Raw genomic sequence first — 18,375 nt, 5'->3', positions numbered from 1 at the left:
AAGTAATAGAAAATCTCAGATTCACAGAGTATGAAAAAATTATGAAAGCAAAACAAAATTACATATTCTGGCAACATTTATATTTACCGTTCCATTTTCATTTAATTAAAATAGTATATAATCTATTTGTAATATTTTTTTATACTTGATGTGTAAAATAAAGTGTAATTACATAAAATGTGATGATATGAATTTCCATAATAAAATCATTGTATGACTTGTGTTGGACATCTTAAGTGTTAAAATAAGTAATTTACTTATATTAAATGATTTAATATAGCTAATGATAAACTATTTTTGTAATGCAGTGTCACAGATTCCATTTTTTAATCTGTGTACTACGGGCCGAAAGACAATAAGCCAAATTAAAAAACGTATTAAAAAATAATCAACATTTAAATTGACATTGACATTATTGACAACATTCCTTTTCTTTTGGTGTCCCACACGTGTTTACGTGCGGACCCAAAAAGTAGTTATTTACTTGCAAATAACTACAAAAACAAACCAAAATGAGTTTGTACAACTTCAAAAAGATCGCCGTGGTCCCCACGGCCAAGGTAAATTAACTCTATATCTATATTTTTTGTAATAATCATAACTTTTATCAAACTTGTGCAATAACCTCTAAAAATGTTATTTTCAGGACTTCATAGACATAATACTGTCGAAAACGCAAAGGAAGACGCCCACAGTAGTGCACAAACACTACAAAATCACTCGGATACGTGCGTTTTATATCCGAAAAGTGAAGTTCACACAACAAAACTTTCATGACAGATTGTCAAGAATTATACAGGTAATTATTCGTTAAAACCCTTATGTGTACCACTGCTGGACACAGATCTCTTTCTGCGAGTGGGAAAAGCAGTTTAGAAGGTGGTAGAACCCTTTGTGGTTCGACTCCGGCGGCACCACCGCTACACCTATTTCTACCTAATAACAGCAGTGTTAGGCGCTGCTGTGTTCCGGTTTGAAGGGTGTGGTAAGGGAGACAGACTTTTCCGAGGCGTTCCAGCTTAGTCCTCAGGGGTAGCGGCGCATCTGTGGCTGACTTCAGGTAGGAACATCCAATCCTATCTGGAGTTGATTACAGATGTCCATGGGCGACAGTAGCCACTTACCATCAGGTGGACTGCATGCTCGTCTGCTACTCATATTTATAAAAAAAAAAAAAGAAAATGTTCATGGTAAAGGTGGCCACTATCATATAGGCCTCTGTAACCAACTCCATGTGCCAAAGGTTCTACGTAAAGCGGGTCACAGATGCCTTGACACTACTGATGACCAAGGTAGTCTCCTCATAAGTATGACAGCTAGCATCCACAGCTTTCCACTGTAATGCAAAAACAGCTTCAATCAATTGATACTAAAAGAAATATAACTTCAGTGAAAAAAAAATACTGACAATAGTTGAACGTAACAAAGAAAATACTGATGGAATGGTTGCACTTTTCAAAAGAAAATTTAGATTTTATTTGTTTGATAGATATTTTGTATGGATATAGAAAAGGAGGTAAATATGAGACCGATTGTGTCTTTGTCGCTCGTTCTGCGCTCTCGCTTGCACTTCAAGCCTTAAATGGAACGCCTCAGAGCGTGGTAACGCCGCATAAGCCATGTTTGGTGCGTGCAGCCGGCTCCATCGAATAATAAGACGTCACGTCAAAAAACATATTACAACTTATATTATGACGACTTATAGTGTATCCCCCTGGACACCTCTATATTAAGTTCAAATTTCAACTTAGAATTTACAAACATCTATTCTGCATGAAATAGGTACTATAGAAAAGTATTATTGGTGCCTTCTTCTATCCTAATTATTCTGTTACACAATCATATTGTGCAATGTTCTGAGTAACCCATACTTATCTTTTACAGGAATTCCCAAAACTAGACGATGTCCACCCTTTCTACGCTGACCTGATGAACGTCCTGTACGACAAAGATCACTACAAACTGGGTCTCGGTCAGCTCAACACTGCTCGCCATTTGATTGACAAGTAAGTTTTTAATACATGTACAATACACTTAGGGTGGTATTCCATTCGTCAAATATCTTTGTCCAATGTCAATGTCCAACATTTGATCAAATTTCTTTGACAGATGCCCATTCCACTGGTCTTACCTATTTGTTCAAGATTTCTTTATAATTTGCATAGTTGAGAAAACGGAAGAATGTGAAGCAACTGTTTTTGGCCTGGAAACAAGTTCTTCTAGCTGGAAAAATCTTTGATCAAATATCGGTGTTACTAGTAAATTGAATGAAGTCATCCAATTTATTTGATCAAATGTACATATTTGACAACTGAAATACCACCCTTAGACAAATAGTAATAGCTCTTGAATGCTCTAGCGAACTAAGAGGGGTGGAAGGGGAGGTCGGCCCCAGGCCTCTGGTCCTAGGGGCCCCAGAACACAGTTGCTAACCCTTGAAAATTAAAAAGCAGTAATTGAAATGTTCATATACAAGAAATATGTGTGTATATAATGTATTATCAACTATAAAAAAGGTGAAAGAAGCAAACAATCTGTGAAATGTTGCTGGAATCAAACCATCACATATTTGTCGGCGAATATGTCTGAGACATTTCTAATTTTGAAAAATCAAAACAAACTATTTAGGCTGGGGGTCTCCATTCAACTTTCCACCCTGGGCCTCCATGTAACTTTCTGCTCAAAGCTTCCGATGATTTTACTTCGCCAAAGCTTGAATGGATCAATTTTTGTGTTCCACCACTGGGGATTGACTTACATGGCATTTATATGACACATAGGGCGAAGGGAAGATATATCCTATAATAATATTATTCTTTATTGTACCCAAAAGAAGAACACAAAATGAAACATACAATTTTGGATGATACAAAAGGCGGTCTATCGCTAAAACAGAGATCTCTTCCAGACAACCTTAGGGTAAGGATTTAAAGTAAGGATGTCTTAAAAGAATAGGGAGGGTGCAAATAAATGATAGTTGCAGGACTAATAATAAAATTAAGTGTAAATTAAGTAAATCCTACTGTACTGTATTTGCTAGTTTCATGGCCTCGCTTGGATTTTAATTAATTTTCAATTCCATATTGTATAATTAAGATATTAAATGGGTACACAAAAATTTAGGCGACTCTAGTATGTTTGTAAAACATATCAATATTAAAGTTTGAACATATTTATTTCTGTTTCACAGTGTTGCTAAGGACTATGTGCGTCTACTCAAGTTCGGTGACTCCCTCTACCGGTGCAAGCAGCTCAAACGCGCCGCGCTCGGTCGGATGGCGACCATAATGAAACGACAGGCCGCTAACCTCACATATTTGGAACAGGTAAGATAACAATACTTAGTAAGGATTGCCTTTTTTTTTTATAATATAGGAGTTGCAGACGAGCATGCAGTCCGCCTGATGGTAAGTGGCTACTGCCGCCCATGGACATCTGTAATCAACCAGTACAGATAGGATTAGATATTCCTACTTGAGGTCAGCCACAGATGCGCCGCTACCCCTGAGGACTAAGCTGGAACGCCTCGGAAAAGTCTGTCTCCCTTACCACACCCTTCAAACCGGAACACAGCAGCGCCTAACACTGCTGTTATTAGGTAGAAATAGGTGTGGCGGTGGTGCCGCCGGACTCGAAGCACAAAGGGTTTTACCAAACAAACCTTCTCTCTTGTTATCGTGAGTAGTTGGCTTTCATATCAGAGGCTTTTAATTTTAAAACATCAGCAGCCTACTATTTATACTGTAATCAATATTTATTGCAAATTTTCAGGTCCGGCAACATTTAGCACGTCTGCCATCAATAGATCCGTACACCAGGACGATTATCATCTGCGGTTTCCCCAATGTCGGCAAGTCCAGTTTTATTAACAAGGTAAAGTCATTCTAAATGTTTTATTAACTTTATAATATTTGATTTCAAGCTGTGTGTTATGGAGTTTCTTTCGCCACTACTCATAACGAAAACCCTTAGCGATTGATTATGGACGTTCAAATAAAATAAAATATTATGTTTAAATTGAATTAAGTGAATTAAGAATGATATAATTGACTAGGTTATGTGAATAATTTAAAAATAATTATAGTCTGATTCATAATTAGGTGTCCAAAATGTAAACAAAGAAATGTCATTGTCAAAATTCGATGACAGGTATTGCAAACCTTAACAAATTAACAAGAAACGAAAACTTTCACAAAATTCAACATAAAACAAAAACTTAATAACTGCACACAATTAAAAAAACGCGCTATGAAAACTAGAAAAAATTCGAGTTCCATCACGATCACGAAAATGAATAATATCAACTACGAAACTTAAAAATGGCGGCATAAAAAATGTGTTGGATGCCGATTGTGTGACCATTATCACAATTTAATTTTCTCTCATAAATCTTGTTTTTTATTATTATTACTGTATGAAATGAAATTGAGTTAATATAAATATTGGAAAATGTGAATTGATTTTAATTTATTTAGATTATTATTTTATTATCGATGTATTAATTTAATATTGTCAAAAATAAGAAATTGCCACCTTTGTTTACTTTTTGGACACCTAATTATGAATCGGACTATAGGTAAAGTTTTTTTAATAATTTGCACCACATACGAGGGCGCGTTTTTAAGTCCGCGGAATGGCGGGGTTGGAGGGATGATAGCGGGCTTGTTAAGGGCGGTACGTGTTAAGTGACTCATAAATAGTATAAATATAAAGTTTTATCACAATTGCATCATTAGTTTTAAAACTATCGACAATTAAACAACTCAATCCGGAAAAAAAATTAAAGTATGGAGAAAATCGAGCATCGCGCCGTTATAAAGTTCCTTACCAAGCAAGGAAAGTCTGTGCAAATCATAATGGAAAAGATGTCATCGGTTTACGGGGACTCTTGCCCTGGAAAAACGATGGTTTACAAGTGGAACAACCTTTTTAAGCTAGGCAGGGATTCACTTGAAGACGACCCACGACCCAGACGGTCTGTTGAGGTGACCACTCCGGAAACGATGGCGAAAGTCGAAAAATTAGTACTGGAAGATGCTCGGCTAAAGAAGGAACAGCTTGCAGAAATGGTTGGAGTATCGGATACAAGCATTTTTAAATTTCTGCATGACCATCTTGGCATGACTAAGGTCAGCGCGCGGTGGGTGCCGAGAATGCTCACGCCGCCTCAAAAACAACAGCGCGTTGAATGTTCCCGTGCGTTTTTGGACCTCTGTGGAGAAGATAAAGATATTGTATTGAATCGAATTGTTACTTGAGATGAAACTTGGGTTCACCATTATGAACCTGAGTCTAAACAAGACTTCATGCAGTGGCATAAAAAGGGTACAGCACCTCCTAAAAGGTTTAAGGTGTCACAATCGGCCGGAAAATTCATGGCGACAGTCTTTTGGGATTCAGAAGGAATTTTGTTAATAGATTATAAAGATAAAGGTGTCTCTATAACCGGAGAATATTACGCAACTATCCTGGAGCGGTTAAAAGAAGCCATCAAAGAAAAAAGGCGGGGAAAATCAACCAGAGGTGTCCTGCTGTTGCACGACAATGCGCCCGTACACAAAAGCCGTATTGCACTGGCTGCCCTGCATAAGGTGAGCTTTGATATTTTAAATCACCCACCCTATAGGCCAGACCTGGCTCCCAGCGATTATTATCTCTTTCCAAAAATGAAAAAAGAGCTTCGTCCAAATAAATTTTCTACAGACGAAGAAGTTAAGGACGCAATTTTTCCGACAAGGACGAAACATTTTTTATGAGGGTTTAAATAAGTTAATACAAAGATCTTAAAAATGTATTCGTCTTGCAAGAGAATATGTAGAAAAAGAAAAATAATTTTGACATTTTATTTTCCCTCCTTGTCCCTCATTCCGCGAACTTAAAAACGCACCCTCGTACAAGCAGATTTTTAAAAATACTGCACAGTTACATACCCTTGTAAATTACATTAATATTTGTAAAAAAAGAACTCAAAAATGTTTATAATATAGTCCGCGCCAAACTTCTAGTCCGCTCTGAAGTTGTTGCGCGAGTCTGAGGTTTAGTTAGCATATACTCCGTAACGTAAGGGCACACTAACGCAGCTATGCACCCGCGGGCGAGAGTGAGCAGCGGACGATATCTACAATTTGCTGTTGCGACGCGACTCGTTTCTATATTCGGAGTGGACTAGCAATTTGGCGTAGAATATACCAATATTATAAACTGAATAATGTGTTTTTTTTTGTAGATAACCCGTGCAGATGTGGAGGTCCAACCTTATGCTTTCACAACAAAGAGTTTGTACGTCGGACACACGGATTACAAGTATTTGAGATGGCAAGTAAGTATTGGATAGAGATATCAAAATACAAGTCTTTTTCAAGTTAAAGTGATTCTTTTCGGCTGGTGAAGTGGTTATCATGTCGGTATGATAAGCAGAAGGTTCTGGATTTGATCCAACGTTTGAATCATCATCATCATCAACCCATGACTGTCCCACTGCTGGTCACGGGTCTCCTCTCAGAATGAGAAGGATTAGGCCATAGTCCATCATGCTGGCCAAGCCCGTGTTGGTGGACTTCACATACCTTTAAAAACTTTTTTTTAGATTTAGGTATACCAGTTCCCTCACAAAGTTTTCCTTAACCATTTCAGCAAGTGATTATTCATTTCTAATAGGTTCAAAAATCAGATTTGAACCATGGACCCCTTTGATCAAGAGGCAGTTTCTTAACCACGACGCTATCCTAACCTATAATATATTTTTTTTTATCTTTTCAGATAGATTAGTAAAGATTAGTCACTCCTAACGAAAATGTAACCAGTTTTGACAATTGAAATTGTCACTGTCATCTATTTTCGCGTCTGAAAAATATAAAAAAAAAGTAGTTTTTAGTTCATTTACGAATGAAACGATATTTCTCCGCACTTTTTCTTCGATTTCGTGTTTTTTCGCACCACTTAACTGCACATGTCGGCATTGTTCCATAATTACACCATGACAGCCATTAATTGTTAATTACTGACAAAGTGTCAGACGTTTAATCCATTTAATGGCTTCCTTCAATTACAAGGTGGTGAGATATCTATACTTATCTATGTCTTTTCCAGGTAATAGATACACCGGGTATCCTAGATCATCCTCTAGAAGAGCGTAATGTTATAGAGATGCAAGCTGTCACAGCACTAGCTCATCTCCGAGCAGCTGTGTTGTACTTCATTGACCCTTCGGAGCAGTGCGGACATAGTATTGAAGAACAGGTGGGTTATATTACTTACTATAATAAAAATAATAATAAGCCTCTTATCCTGAGCTGCTTTCTTCCTTCTTTTGTATTATGGTTGTCTCTTTAGTTATAAAATATCTCTGAGCTCAGTGTGCCTCTTGGCAAAGGCCTCCTCTAACAATTTCCATTGTACTCTGCCTGTAGCAACCCTTCTCTATTTTTTTTTTTTTTTTTTTTATAATTTAGGAGTAGAAGACGAGCATGCAGTCCACCTGATGGTAAGTGGCTACTGCCGCCCATGGACATCTGTAATCAACCTCACATAGGATTAGATATTCCTACCTGAGGTCGGCCACAGATGCGCCGCTACCCCTGAGCACTAAGCTGGAACGCCTCGGAAAAGTCTGTCTCCCTTACCACACCTATTTGTCCATTTTGGGCCTGCCGTCAGTTTTAGTTCATCTTCCCATCTCTTGCTCTGTCTTCTTACTTGTATTACTTATTAGCTAAAGTAAATAAAAAGTTAAGTTACTTAAAAATAAATAATGCGGGTGAAACCGCGGGGTATACAGCTAGTTCTAAAATATAAGTAGCCTAAGTTACTCCTTATTACATCAGCTACCTGCCAATATAATTCCCGTCAAAATCGGTCCAGCCATTTCAGAGATTAGCCAGAACAAACAGACAGACAGACACAAATTGTAAATATGTTATTTTGGTGTATGTACCGTATGTATATTCATATGCATGTAGTAAAAAGTGGTTATACAATATTAAACAATATATATACAATATTAAACTTTAAAGGTGGTAGAACCCTTTGTGGTTCGACTCTGGCGGCACCACCGCCACACCTATTTGTACCTAATAACAGCAGTGTTAGGCGCTGCTGTGTTCCGGCTTGAAGGGTGTGGTAAGGGAGACAGACTTTTCCGAGGCGTTCCAGCTTAGTCCTCAGGGGTAGCGGCGCATCTGTGGCCGACTTCAGGTAGGAATATCTAATCCTATCTGTTGTTGATTACAGATGTCCATGGGCGGCAGTAGCCACTTACCATCAGGTGGACTGCATGCTCGTCTGCTACTCTTATATTATAAAAAAAAATTAAACGATATATAATATGTAACAATACAATATAATAATAATAATTTAATATTAAACAAAATTTAATATTATAAAAACAGACACTCCAATTTTATTTATATGTATAGATTAAGCATTCTCCCACATATTTTTTTTATCTTGTATTTCAGATATCCCTCTTCGAAAGCATCAAACCGCTGTTCAGCAATAAGCCCCTGATAGTGGTGCTGAACAAAATAGATGTGGTGAAGCCAGAAGACCTGGCTCCGGGCAAGAAGCAGCTCATTGCAGACCTGGAGGCTACTTGCGCTAAGGCCAACCTCGTCAAGTGAGTAAGGTCTAAGACCATATAATAATGAGAAATATCTTTATTATTGTATTATAGCAGCAGAAAATATGTAGTCCATCTGATGGAAAATGGCTACTGCCGCCCATAGATATCTGTAATCAACCCCAGATAAGATTACATAATTACTTGAGGTCACTGCAAGCTCGTCTGCTACTCCTACATTATAAAAAATATCAATTTCGATGTTATAAACACTGTATGTATCTATGTGTGTATTACACATAATATATTATTCAAATTACTTTGTAGGTGGTATTTTTTTCTTCTTTTTATAATATATGAGTAGCAGACGTGCATGCAGTCCACCTGATGGTAAGTGGCAACCGCCGCCGCCCATGGATATCTGTAATCAACCCCAGATAGGATTAGATATTCCTACCTGAGGTCGGCCACAGAAGCGCCGCTACTCCTGAGGACTAAGCTGGAACGCCTCGGAAAAGTATGTCTCCCTTACCACACCCTTGAAACCGGAACACAGCAGCGCCTAACACTGCAGTTATAACAGAAATAGGTGTGGCGGTGGTGCCGCCGGAGTCGAACCGCAAAGGGTTCTACAAAACGGTATAAACCCGTAAAATATTCCTCTAACGAAAATCACTAAACTAACCTAGTTAGATTTCACACAAAAAACTCGACTGAAAATAAAATTTAATTTTGCCTCAGCGCGGACTCGAACTCGGAACTCCGCGCGGTGCCGGTGATGCGGATGTCTACTATCACGGAGGAGGGTGTTCAGGAGGTGAAGATAGAGGCCTGCGAGCGACTCTTGGGACATCGGGTCACCGAGAAGATGAGGACTAAGAAGGTAATGCCCACTGCTGGGCAAAGTGTGGGATTGGGGTTTGGACTAGGAGTGATAGTTGGTCTAAGAATATTCACTATGAAGCCCTTTTTTAAGCGATTATTCACGTCTTATGGGTTCGTACACAAAACTGCGATGCGACGTCGCATCGCAAAAATCTGCGAGCTCCCTCGACGCATCGCAAGAACTTGCGAATTGATTCGCATCGCACAGTGGTTGTTGTTGTTGGTCACCCTGAGAGACGCTACGCCGCACGATATCGCATCGCAGCAATTCGCATCGCAATTTTCTGCGTTGCGAATTCGCATCGCGTCGCATCGCAGTTTTGTGTTCGAGCCCTATGTAAGAACCTAAGGTCAGTAGGGGATCAAATGGTGGAATAATATAGAGGGTGTATTTTTTTTTTTTTTCAAAATGTATATGTTCGATTCCCGGCTAGGGGAAAATATATTTTTTAAAAACTTATGATTTTAGTGTTTATCAAAATCGACCTCGTAGCTCCTTTCAGAATTTTTCGCTAATCCTTATTGTTTTGGATTTGGCCCTGAAGGCCTATTTGAAAAAAATCACTATGTATATATCAAAGATATGTTTTATAAATTACTAGTATTTGCCCGCGGCTTCGCCCGCGTTTCAAAGAAAATAATATAACATACTAACATACAAAGTAAAATTGAAAATTCGTACCATCAACTTTGCTAAAGATCATCACTTGATCAAATGCATAGTTTACGATTCAATCCTTACTAATATCGATTAAAATAATCAATGTTTTGGGTCCAAAAGATCGATTCTCCGATTAATCGATCTTAGATCGCCATCCCTAGTTCCCGTGGGATTTCCGGGATAAAAACTATCCTATGTCCTTTCTCGGGTCTCAGACTATCTTTGTACAAAATTTCATTAAAATTCAGTGGTTTGGGCGTGAAGTAGAAACAACCAGACAGACAGACAGTTACTTTCGTATTTATGATATTAGTATGGATGTCAGATATTTATGCCACTTAGTTGAGTCACATATTATCTTCGATTTCTGTGGTCACATATTTTTGCTTCGTAAGGTGGTCACAATTATTTGATGAACATAATTTTGCTGCCAATTAATGTCAGATATTTTTGCTGCGTTCGTGCAGGCAGATATTATTGAACTCTTTTTTGTGTCAGATATTTTTGCTATTGTTCGCGTAGTCATATATTTATGCTCGTGACTGTACATGTCTGCACTAATATTATAAAGAGGAAAACTTTGTTTGTTTGTTTGATTGTAATGAATAGGCTCAAAAACTACCGGACCGATTTTAAAAATTCTTTCACCATTCGAAAGCTACATTATCCACGAGTAACATAGGCTGTATTTTATATGAAATGTATTTGATAAATAGATTTTGAGGCGGTACATAGTTTGCCAGGTCAGCTAGTATATTAAAATTTGTCATCTATGTTGGTGTACAATGAAGATGTTTTGTATTGTATTGTATTTTTTCCAGGTGGACGGTATCCTAAACCGCCTCCACGTGGCGGTGCCACAGCCACGAGACAATAAAGTCCGAGCTCCGGTGATTCCGCCGACAGTGGCGCTCAAACAGCAGCAGAAAGCAGAGAGAGAAGCACGGAAACGGAAGCTGGAGAGGGAGATCGAGCTCGAGATGGGAGATGATTATACACTCGGTGAGTTTATTTATTTATTTAAAGGCACAGAGCCTTTATCAGTGTCTTTTTCATTATTTGTCTGCGACTCCATATTATAATATAATGTAGGTTTGTAGGCGTAGGTTGGTCGGGCGAGGAGAATAAAAAGTAAACGTACGTAATAAAAAAATTTCTATTCTGTGAAATCACAATAGTTTAACAAAAGGAATACACACAAAATCACTGACACTCCACCGAACACGCAATGCACTCGCGCAACAATCTCGATTATTTGCCGCCGAACCATTTCTATTTCGCGCGCTCTGTGCACTAGCGCCCGGAGTTGCGTCAGAGCGGGTAAAACCATAGTGACCACGTTCTACCCACTCTATGATTTATGGAAGCGCCGTCATATTTATTTATTTACATGCCAACAGCAACGCACACAATACATTATATAGTACTTAGAAGTACACTATAGTAGTGTTAATAATAATAAGGTCGTATGAGTGCCAATTATAGGCATGAACAACGTTTATATATCCTTACTAATATTATAAATCCGAAAGTAACTCTGTCTGTCTGTCTGTCTGGTTGTTGTCTCTTCTTCACGCCTAAACCACTGAACCGATTTTAATGAAATGTTGTACAAAGATAGTCTGAGACCCGAGAAAGGACATAGGATAGTTTTTATCCCGGAAATCCCACGGGAACTAGGGATGGCGATCTAAGATCGATTAATCGTAGAATCGATTTTTGGACCCAAAAAATCGATTATTTTAATCGATATTAGTAAGGATTGAATCGTAAACTATGCATTTGATCAAGTGATGATCTTTGGCAAAGTTAAAGGTACGAATTTTCAGTTTTATGTATGTTAGTATGTTATATTATTTTCTTTTAAACGCGGGCGAAGCCGCGGGCAAAAACAAGTTAGTTTATATTTTTAATTTGTACGGAACAAATCGAACCATACGCAACCATTATAATGCTGACTGAGTTGGTTATTTTAAAGTCATACTAGTGTAAGGATATATTTTGATTACATTACTTTTTTAATTATTTTTTGCTTGTAAGTAGCAATCTAGCGGGAAACTATATAAAAAGAAAGTAGGATAGAAGAGTAGGACGAAGGAAGATATGTATAATATAGGAGTAGCAGACGAACATGCAGTCCACCTGATGGTAAGTGGCTACTGCCGCCCATGAACATCTGTAATCAACCCCAGATAGGATTATATATTCTGAGGTCCTGAGGTCAGGAACAGCTACCCCACCGCCGCTTCCCTTTAGGTCTAAGCTGGAACGCATCAGATATTTCGCTTACAACAACCTGCACACCTCATTTGATGTTTTCCTCTAAACGGTCGTGCATTTATTGTTTGCATTGTAGCTAGTTTTAATTTAATTTAATTTAATAATAAGTATTGTTGCGGACGGCGAATAAATAGTCTATAAGTTATGATTGTAAATTGTTTTTTAAATGCGTAAATTTTTAATTAGCTAAGGTTTATATTTCATTATGTTATATTATGTACAATTGTATTAGAAATAAGTCATTCTATGTAAATAAATAAAAATAAAGTAAAGTTAGAAAGAGAGGGACATGAGTAAGCGAGATGCATGCAAGAGAGAGAGGGCTATAGAAAGTGAGCGAGACGGGAATAGAATCGACTGCTGCGTTACCACCCGTCGGTTGTAACACTCACTTTGCCACTTAAGGTGGCTAGAAATAGGGTCCGGCACGTTTCGGAAAATAGAAGAATATTGTAAATATATGAATGGTCAAGATAAGAAAATACAACAAGAATATTCAAATTGGAGTTTTTATTTGCAAACCCGTACTCAACAAGTATAATGTTACAACCATTGGTGAACTTAATAAAATAAATGAAATTAATATAAAATGACTCTTTAAAGACGTTATTTATGAATATTTTAAATTATTTATTTACTGTACAGATCTGCAGAAGAACTACAGCGAGATAGCCGAGGAGGAACGCCACGATCCCATCCCGGAGTTCTGGGAGGGACACAACATCGCGGACTACATCGATCCGGACATATTCGAGGTTAGACCACAACACACATCTCTCAGAATTGTTAAAACTATAGAGGCTTCTTTCTCGAGTCTTGTTTCACCCTTGTTATTCCACTCCACCACTCAAAGTCCAGGTAAAGCCTTCTTTTCTTAAACTTCATACTTCGCTAAGTATCCTTCGATGTCATATCCGAGGCCTATTTCCCAAAAAAGGACGCAACATGCACGAGTATCTTGAATCTAATTTTTAAAATGTTTTACTTAATTGCAATTTTTTTGATATAAAATAATATCGCTATAAGTTAACCAAATAAATACATATCATTGTTTTTGTTTCTCACTAATTATACTCGTATTTCTTACTTTATCTTTGTCTCGCTATCTCATTATTTTCTCTTTCTTTTCCCTTCCTCCTTTGTATAAATAAACTGCTACTCTCACTGCTAATCTCCTTTTTTCTCATCTTTTCAACATTCTAACTTTCTTTTCTCTCTTTCTTCTCTTTTTCTTTTCTTTTTCTTTTCTTTAGTAAATTCCACACATAGTTACACGTCTTACACGACATAATCGTTACAATTTCCAGAAATTAGCGGAACTAGAGAAAGACGAAGAGCTCCGGGAAGCCGGTGGTATGTACGCGGTGCCCAAGATCGAGCTGGACGAGACCATGCGGGAGATTCGGGAGCTCGCCAAGCAGATACGGTGAGATAATATATAAAAAAATCAAGTGTCTATCTATTACGGTTCCAGAGATAGAGCCTGTGACAGACTGACAGACAGTCGAGGCTTACTAAAACACTTTGAAGGTGGTGAACCCTTTGTGGTTCGGCTCCGGCGGCACCACCGCCACACCTATTTCTGTTATAACAGCAGTGTTAGACGCTGCTGTGTTCCGGTTTGAAGGGTGTGGTAAGGGAGATAGACTTTTACGATGCGTTTCAGCTTAGTCCTCAGGCTAGCAGCGCATCTGTGGCCGACCTCAGGTAGGAATATCTAATCCTATCTGGGGTTGATTACAGATGTCCATGGGCGGCAGTAGCCACTTACCATCAGGTGGACTGCATGCTCGTCTGCTACTCCTATATTATAAAAAAAGGATTCTGTTTTTACCCTTTGGGTCCATACCCAAACGGTTCCATAAGCCTTTGAGAAGTGAATTTTAGCTCAAAACAAAATCAAAATTGAAAACATTTTTAAATATATTAATTACGGAAATCTTGAATGTTACACAACTTCCACCACTTCAGAAGGTGTTTCGTTATAGAGAGGAAGCGGCGAAAGAACGTCCATAACAGATCTTTAAAAAAATACTCGACCATATATTTACAAACTACATATTGGCGTCTATTCGTCAATACTCGGCGATATTTATAGCTTTTATAAGCGACATTTTATATTTTATAAGCGACATATTGCTTATAAATTAATCATTATTTACACATTCGCGTGTATTCGTCAATGTTTGACAAGCATCAACATTTTGCTTATAAATCATCCATTATTCTCAGAAACAAGAAGGCGATCCTGAAGGACGAGTCGCGGTTGACCAAGCAGTCCACGAAGCCGGTGATGCCGAGAACCAGTCGGGCGCGAGGCCGGGAGAGGTCCACCGGGAAGCTGGTGAAGGAGATGGAGCAGCTCGGTGAGTGCGCCCACTGCTGGGCGTGGGCTTTGGGCTGTAGTGGGTCTAGCTATGGACACTTGATTTTAACTATATTTGTCAATGTAGTTACAATTGTACATGTGGGTCAGTTGCTAGCCCTGAAACTTCTTTTCTTGAAATATTAAATATTATCGGAGTAAGGATCAAGGCATGGCTACCCCTGAGATTTAGTTTTTTTGTTTATATATATAATGTGGATAATAAACGAATATGCAGTTCACTTGATAACTAAGCTGGAACGCCTCGGAAACAAAATAAAACTAAAATTGAAGTATTGTATTTATTTGTATTTTATTTTGGTATTTTGTCGTTATGAGGCAAAAATAAATGTGACAGTGGTACCATTGCAGTCGAACTACAAATACTTTTATATTAATTTTAGTCATGGGCCTATATCGAAGCTGTGTGTTGTCTGTGCAACACCACAGTCAAAACTAGGCCAACATCAAACATTTGACATTTGGTCGCATGTTGGCTCCAACATGACCAATGTGCATTACCCATGTCAAAGACATTATTTTATTTTGGATACTTTTTGTGTTGGTTTTAAAAACTGTTATTAATATTGTAGGTCTTACAAAGCCTTGAAATTGTTATTATTAGGAATAATAAAGGATTTATCAAAAAATCTTCTCTTAGTATAAAATAGTGCATAATATTAAAGATGTCGTCATTGAAAAGGACTGGAAGACGACATGTCCTTTTATGCTCGTTATTAATAATCGATCCATTTTTTCTATCAAAAATTTACAATGTTTAGTATAAAGAAATTGTCATATGTTAAAACATTATAGAGATACATTATTAGTAAATTTTGTTGACTTCTTGTAACTTATCTTACTAATCCCACGTTGCCCAGGTGTGGACATGTCGGACAGCCAAGGAGCCCACTTCACCCGATCACAGTCCCGCTCCCGCTCCCGCTCTGCGGTGGCCAAGAAGCCTCGCTTGGAGGCTTCTCGGGGTCGATCCGTCAGCGCCGCGCCCCGGGATGAACAGGGCGTTAAGGATGTTGTTGTGAGTATTGTTTTATATGTTTATCTTATGTTATAGATGATACAAAAGACATTCAATCTTTCCAATTATTTAAAAAGACGTTAAAATTCCACATCTTAAAAGACTTTTCTAAATTTTAATTAATTTCAATTAACTGACTCTTCAATTTAAATATCACATGGATAAAATAACTATGTACTTTTATAATGTTTCCTTAACTGTGTAAATCAACTAAACTTGCTATCTAGTTGCTATTGTAAACTAAAATGTAATTAGTGCTTGCATATTTCATTATACCTCCACAATGTTGTGATTTTCGTGATTTTTATGATACTGTATGTACCATACTTACATAAGTTCTTACTTGTATTTCTCATGTTAAATGAATTGTTTTCGAATGAGAAATAAATGTCTTAAACCGTATACCCAACGATAAGGCAAGCGGGATATATAAAAACAACTATTGTCATCGACTTCTAATAGCGAGCGAAGCCGCAGGTAAAAGGTAGTAAAATATAATCACAGTGATCCCACAATGTCGAGTTCCGATCCGGTAGTAGTTTAAGAAAATATTGTAACTGACATTTTGTAAGTGCCGCCGTTGGCCTATACAAAATAAATATATTTCATTTCATTACGTTTCAATTGAACAGACACACTGTTACCGTAACATCCGAATGCATTTTGTTTAATTTTATCCAGTTGACTATCATCATCATCGTGAATCCGTAGAAATGTGGTCGGAATCATCGAGTATATTTTAATTAATTAGCTTGAAAAGAAATAACACATAACCATAACAGTCAATAGCGCCATTTATCGGATCTAAAAGTATTATATTTTATAAGCTTTACGCACACAAAATTTCATGATAAACGTTTGAGCAATTTCTATAAAAATATCCGAACTGCAAGAAAAAATGTTTGATATAATATAACTATTTACTATTAAGTAGACAAGACATAAATAAATGTTTTTTATAGGTTAGTCTTAACTTATGTATTTATTTATTAAAGGCTCACCAACGTAGTATACACTTATATAAATTATATTGCAAAAGTTAGATAAATAAGTCGTGTACCCACAACTATAGGTGAACACGGCATTTACAGAATTGACGCTCTAATTAATTAAAATATAATTAAATTAAGAACTGTGGATAATAAAAACAGTCAGAGGTAGGATTTGAATATGATTTTAATCTTATAATTGATTTCTAGATGCAAAAGCGAGCTAAGAAGATGGCTCACGTGGCGATCGCGAAGAAGACGAAGCGGATGGGCCTCAAGGGCGAGGCGGACCGCTTCATCGGCACCAAGATGCCCAAACACCTGTTCGCTGGCAAGCGCGGAGTTGGCAAGACGGACAGGCGGTAGTTTATATGTATATTCTATGTTGGTATACGTCGTGGAGAGATGAAGAGGAATTTCGACTTTATAATACTTACAATTTTACAATATGTCTTACTGTCGGGATTAATGAGTTATGCAATTTCCTTAACTCAATTTTTATGTAAACATGCTGTTAAAATGTTAAGAAAGACAGAACACATTGAAAATCTTTTATTGTTACTTAGTCTGTGTTGTCATATTTATGTCATTTTAGTAGCAGTCTAACCTTTACGTATACAAAGTATTTTTTATAATATAGAGAAAATGATACAATAAATACAAAATTTCAACAATATTGATGTTATGAGCAATTATTGATAAATGACCAAGCTCATTTAGAAATATTAATTTAATTACTGCATTTATAATGTATAAAGTTTTTCTGTCAACATTGAAATAGTACACTCCAGTATTCCTTTTTTGTTTTTTAATGACGCATGAACAAGACATAAAAATATTCCCTTAGTTGTGGAGGGAAACTTGTGCCTATCAGTGAATCAAGGATTAACAGAATAATGTATTAAGATAATATTTGCATATACCCTACATCATCATTGTAACAAGTAGGTTACATAGATAATATTTTTGTAAGAGGTGTTCTCAATCGTCAATGATAATTTGTATATTCCTGTCAAAGTAATAAAGAGTACAATAATTATTTCAATTGTTTTATTTCTTCATTTGAACTTATAAACAGGCATATGGTATACCTTCTGCATTGACTTACACCTTCGTGACTGCATTCACAGATGTCTGAAATAAAAATAAACTAGCAAATCCTAAGCTTAAAACTATAGTCGATGTCATTCCCACAAGTTAGACGAATCAAACGACACCTCATATGTTAAAATTCGTCAAGCCGTTTGGGGTGTAAGGTGTGCCAAAGAATTAAACATATAATACATACCAAAGAATATACCTACCATAACTTCAAAAATTATATGCATGCTATCCGTAGTTATGCAACCTTAGATTATATCGAAAGCAATGTTTTTTTATAAATATTTACAATTCTGTTTTAGAGCAATTCTTGAAAATTAGCACTATAATCTTTGCATTTTTTTTAAATATTTGAACAGAGTAAATTAACCACTCCTTTTTTCTTTTTCACCTTATTTTTTTAAGGGGGTTGAACCCTTTGTGTGTCGACTCCAGCGGCACCACCGCCACACCTATTTCTGCCTAATAACAGCAGTGTTAGGCGCTGCTGTGTTCCGT

The 18,375-nt window shown here is 37.2% G+C and overlaps 1 protein-coding gene, 1 long non-coding RNA gene and 1 other non-coding gene across 3 annotated transcripts in view; all 3 read left to right on the top strand.

The window, feature by feature from the left end:
* LOC140748472 (uncharacterized) overlaps positions 1–17,815 on the top strand; it is a 47,558-nt gene extending 29,743 nt beyond the window's left edge. Inside the window, exon 2 of the long non-coding RNA XR_012102954.1 lies at positions 17,624–17,815. This is a non-coding gene — a long non-coding RNA (uncharacterized LOC140748472). The remainder of the gene's footprint in view (positions 1–17,623) is intronic.
* On the top strand, positions 420–17,262 carry Non1 (nucleolar GTP-binding protein 1). The gene is made up of 15 exons (XM_073081276.1): positions 420–560; positions 647–799; positions 1,885–2,006; positions 3,191–3,326; positions 3,772–3,873; positions 6,227–6,319; positions 7,090–7,239; positions 8,457–8,614; positions 9,299–9,440; positions 10,925–11,105; positions 13,029–13,138; positions 13,691–13,809; positions 14,616–14,749; positions 15,630–15,787; positions 16,987–17,262. The coding sequence occupies exons 1-15, from the start codon at positions 513–515 to the stop codon at positions 17,140–17,142; spliced, it is 1,962 nt and encodes a 653-aa protein (XP_072937377.1). The 5' UTR covers positions 420–512; the 3' UTR covers positions 17,143–17,262.
* LOC140748818 (small nucleolar RNA SNORA16B/SNORA16A family) lies at positions 15,155–15,287 on the top strand. The gene has a single exon (XR_012102984.1). It is a non-coding gene; the product is annotated as a small nucleolar RNA SNORA16B/SNORA16A family (small nucleolar RNA).
* Positions 17,816–18,375: the final 560 nt, after the last annotated feature.

Source organism: Epargyreus clarus, unplaced genomic scaffold (assembly GCF_041222505.1).
Source record: "Epargyreus clarus isolate Ecla_fem2 unplaced genomic scaffold, WU_Ecla_fem_2.2 ptg000016l, whole genome shotgun sequence".
NCBI lineage: Eukaryota > Metazoa > Arthropoda > Insecta > Lepidoptera > Hesperiidae > Epargyreus > Epargyreus clarus.
This window is presented reverse-complemented; position numbering and strand designations above follow the sequence as displayed.

Excerpts from the sequence above, each read along its gene's own strand:
- Non1 (XM_073081276.1), top strand. The coding sequence starts at position 513 with ATGAGTTTGTACAACTTCAAAAAGATCGCCGTGGTCCCCACGGCCAAG. Across the intron at positions 11,106-13,028 it reads GGGAGATGATTATACACTCG|ATCTGCAGAAGAACTACAGC; the intron begins GTGAGTTTATTT and ends TTTACTGTACAG. Across the intron at positions 14,750-15,629 it reads GAAGGAGATGGAGCAGCTCG|GTGTGGACATGTCGGACAGC; the intron begins GTGAGTGCGCCC and ends CACGTTGCCCAG.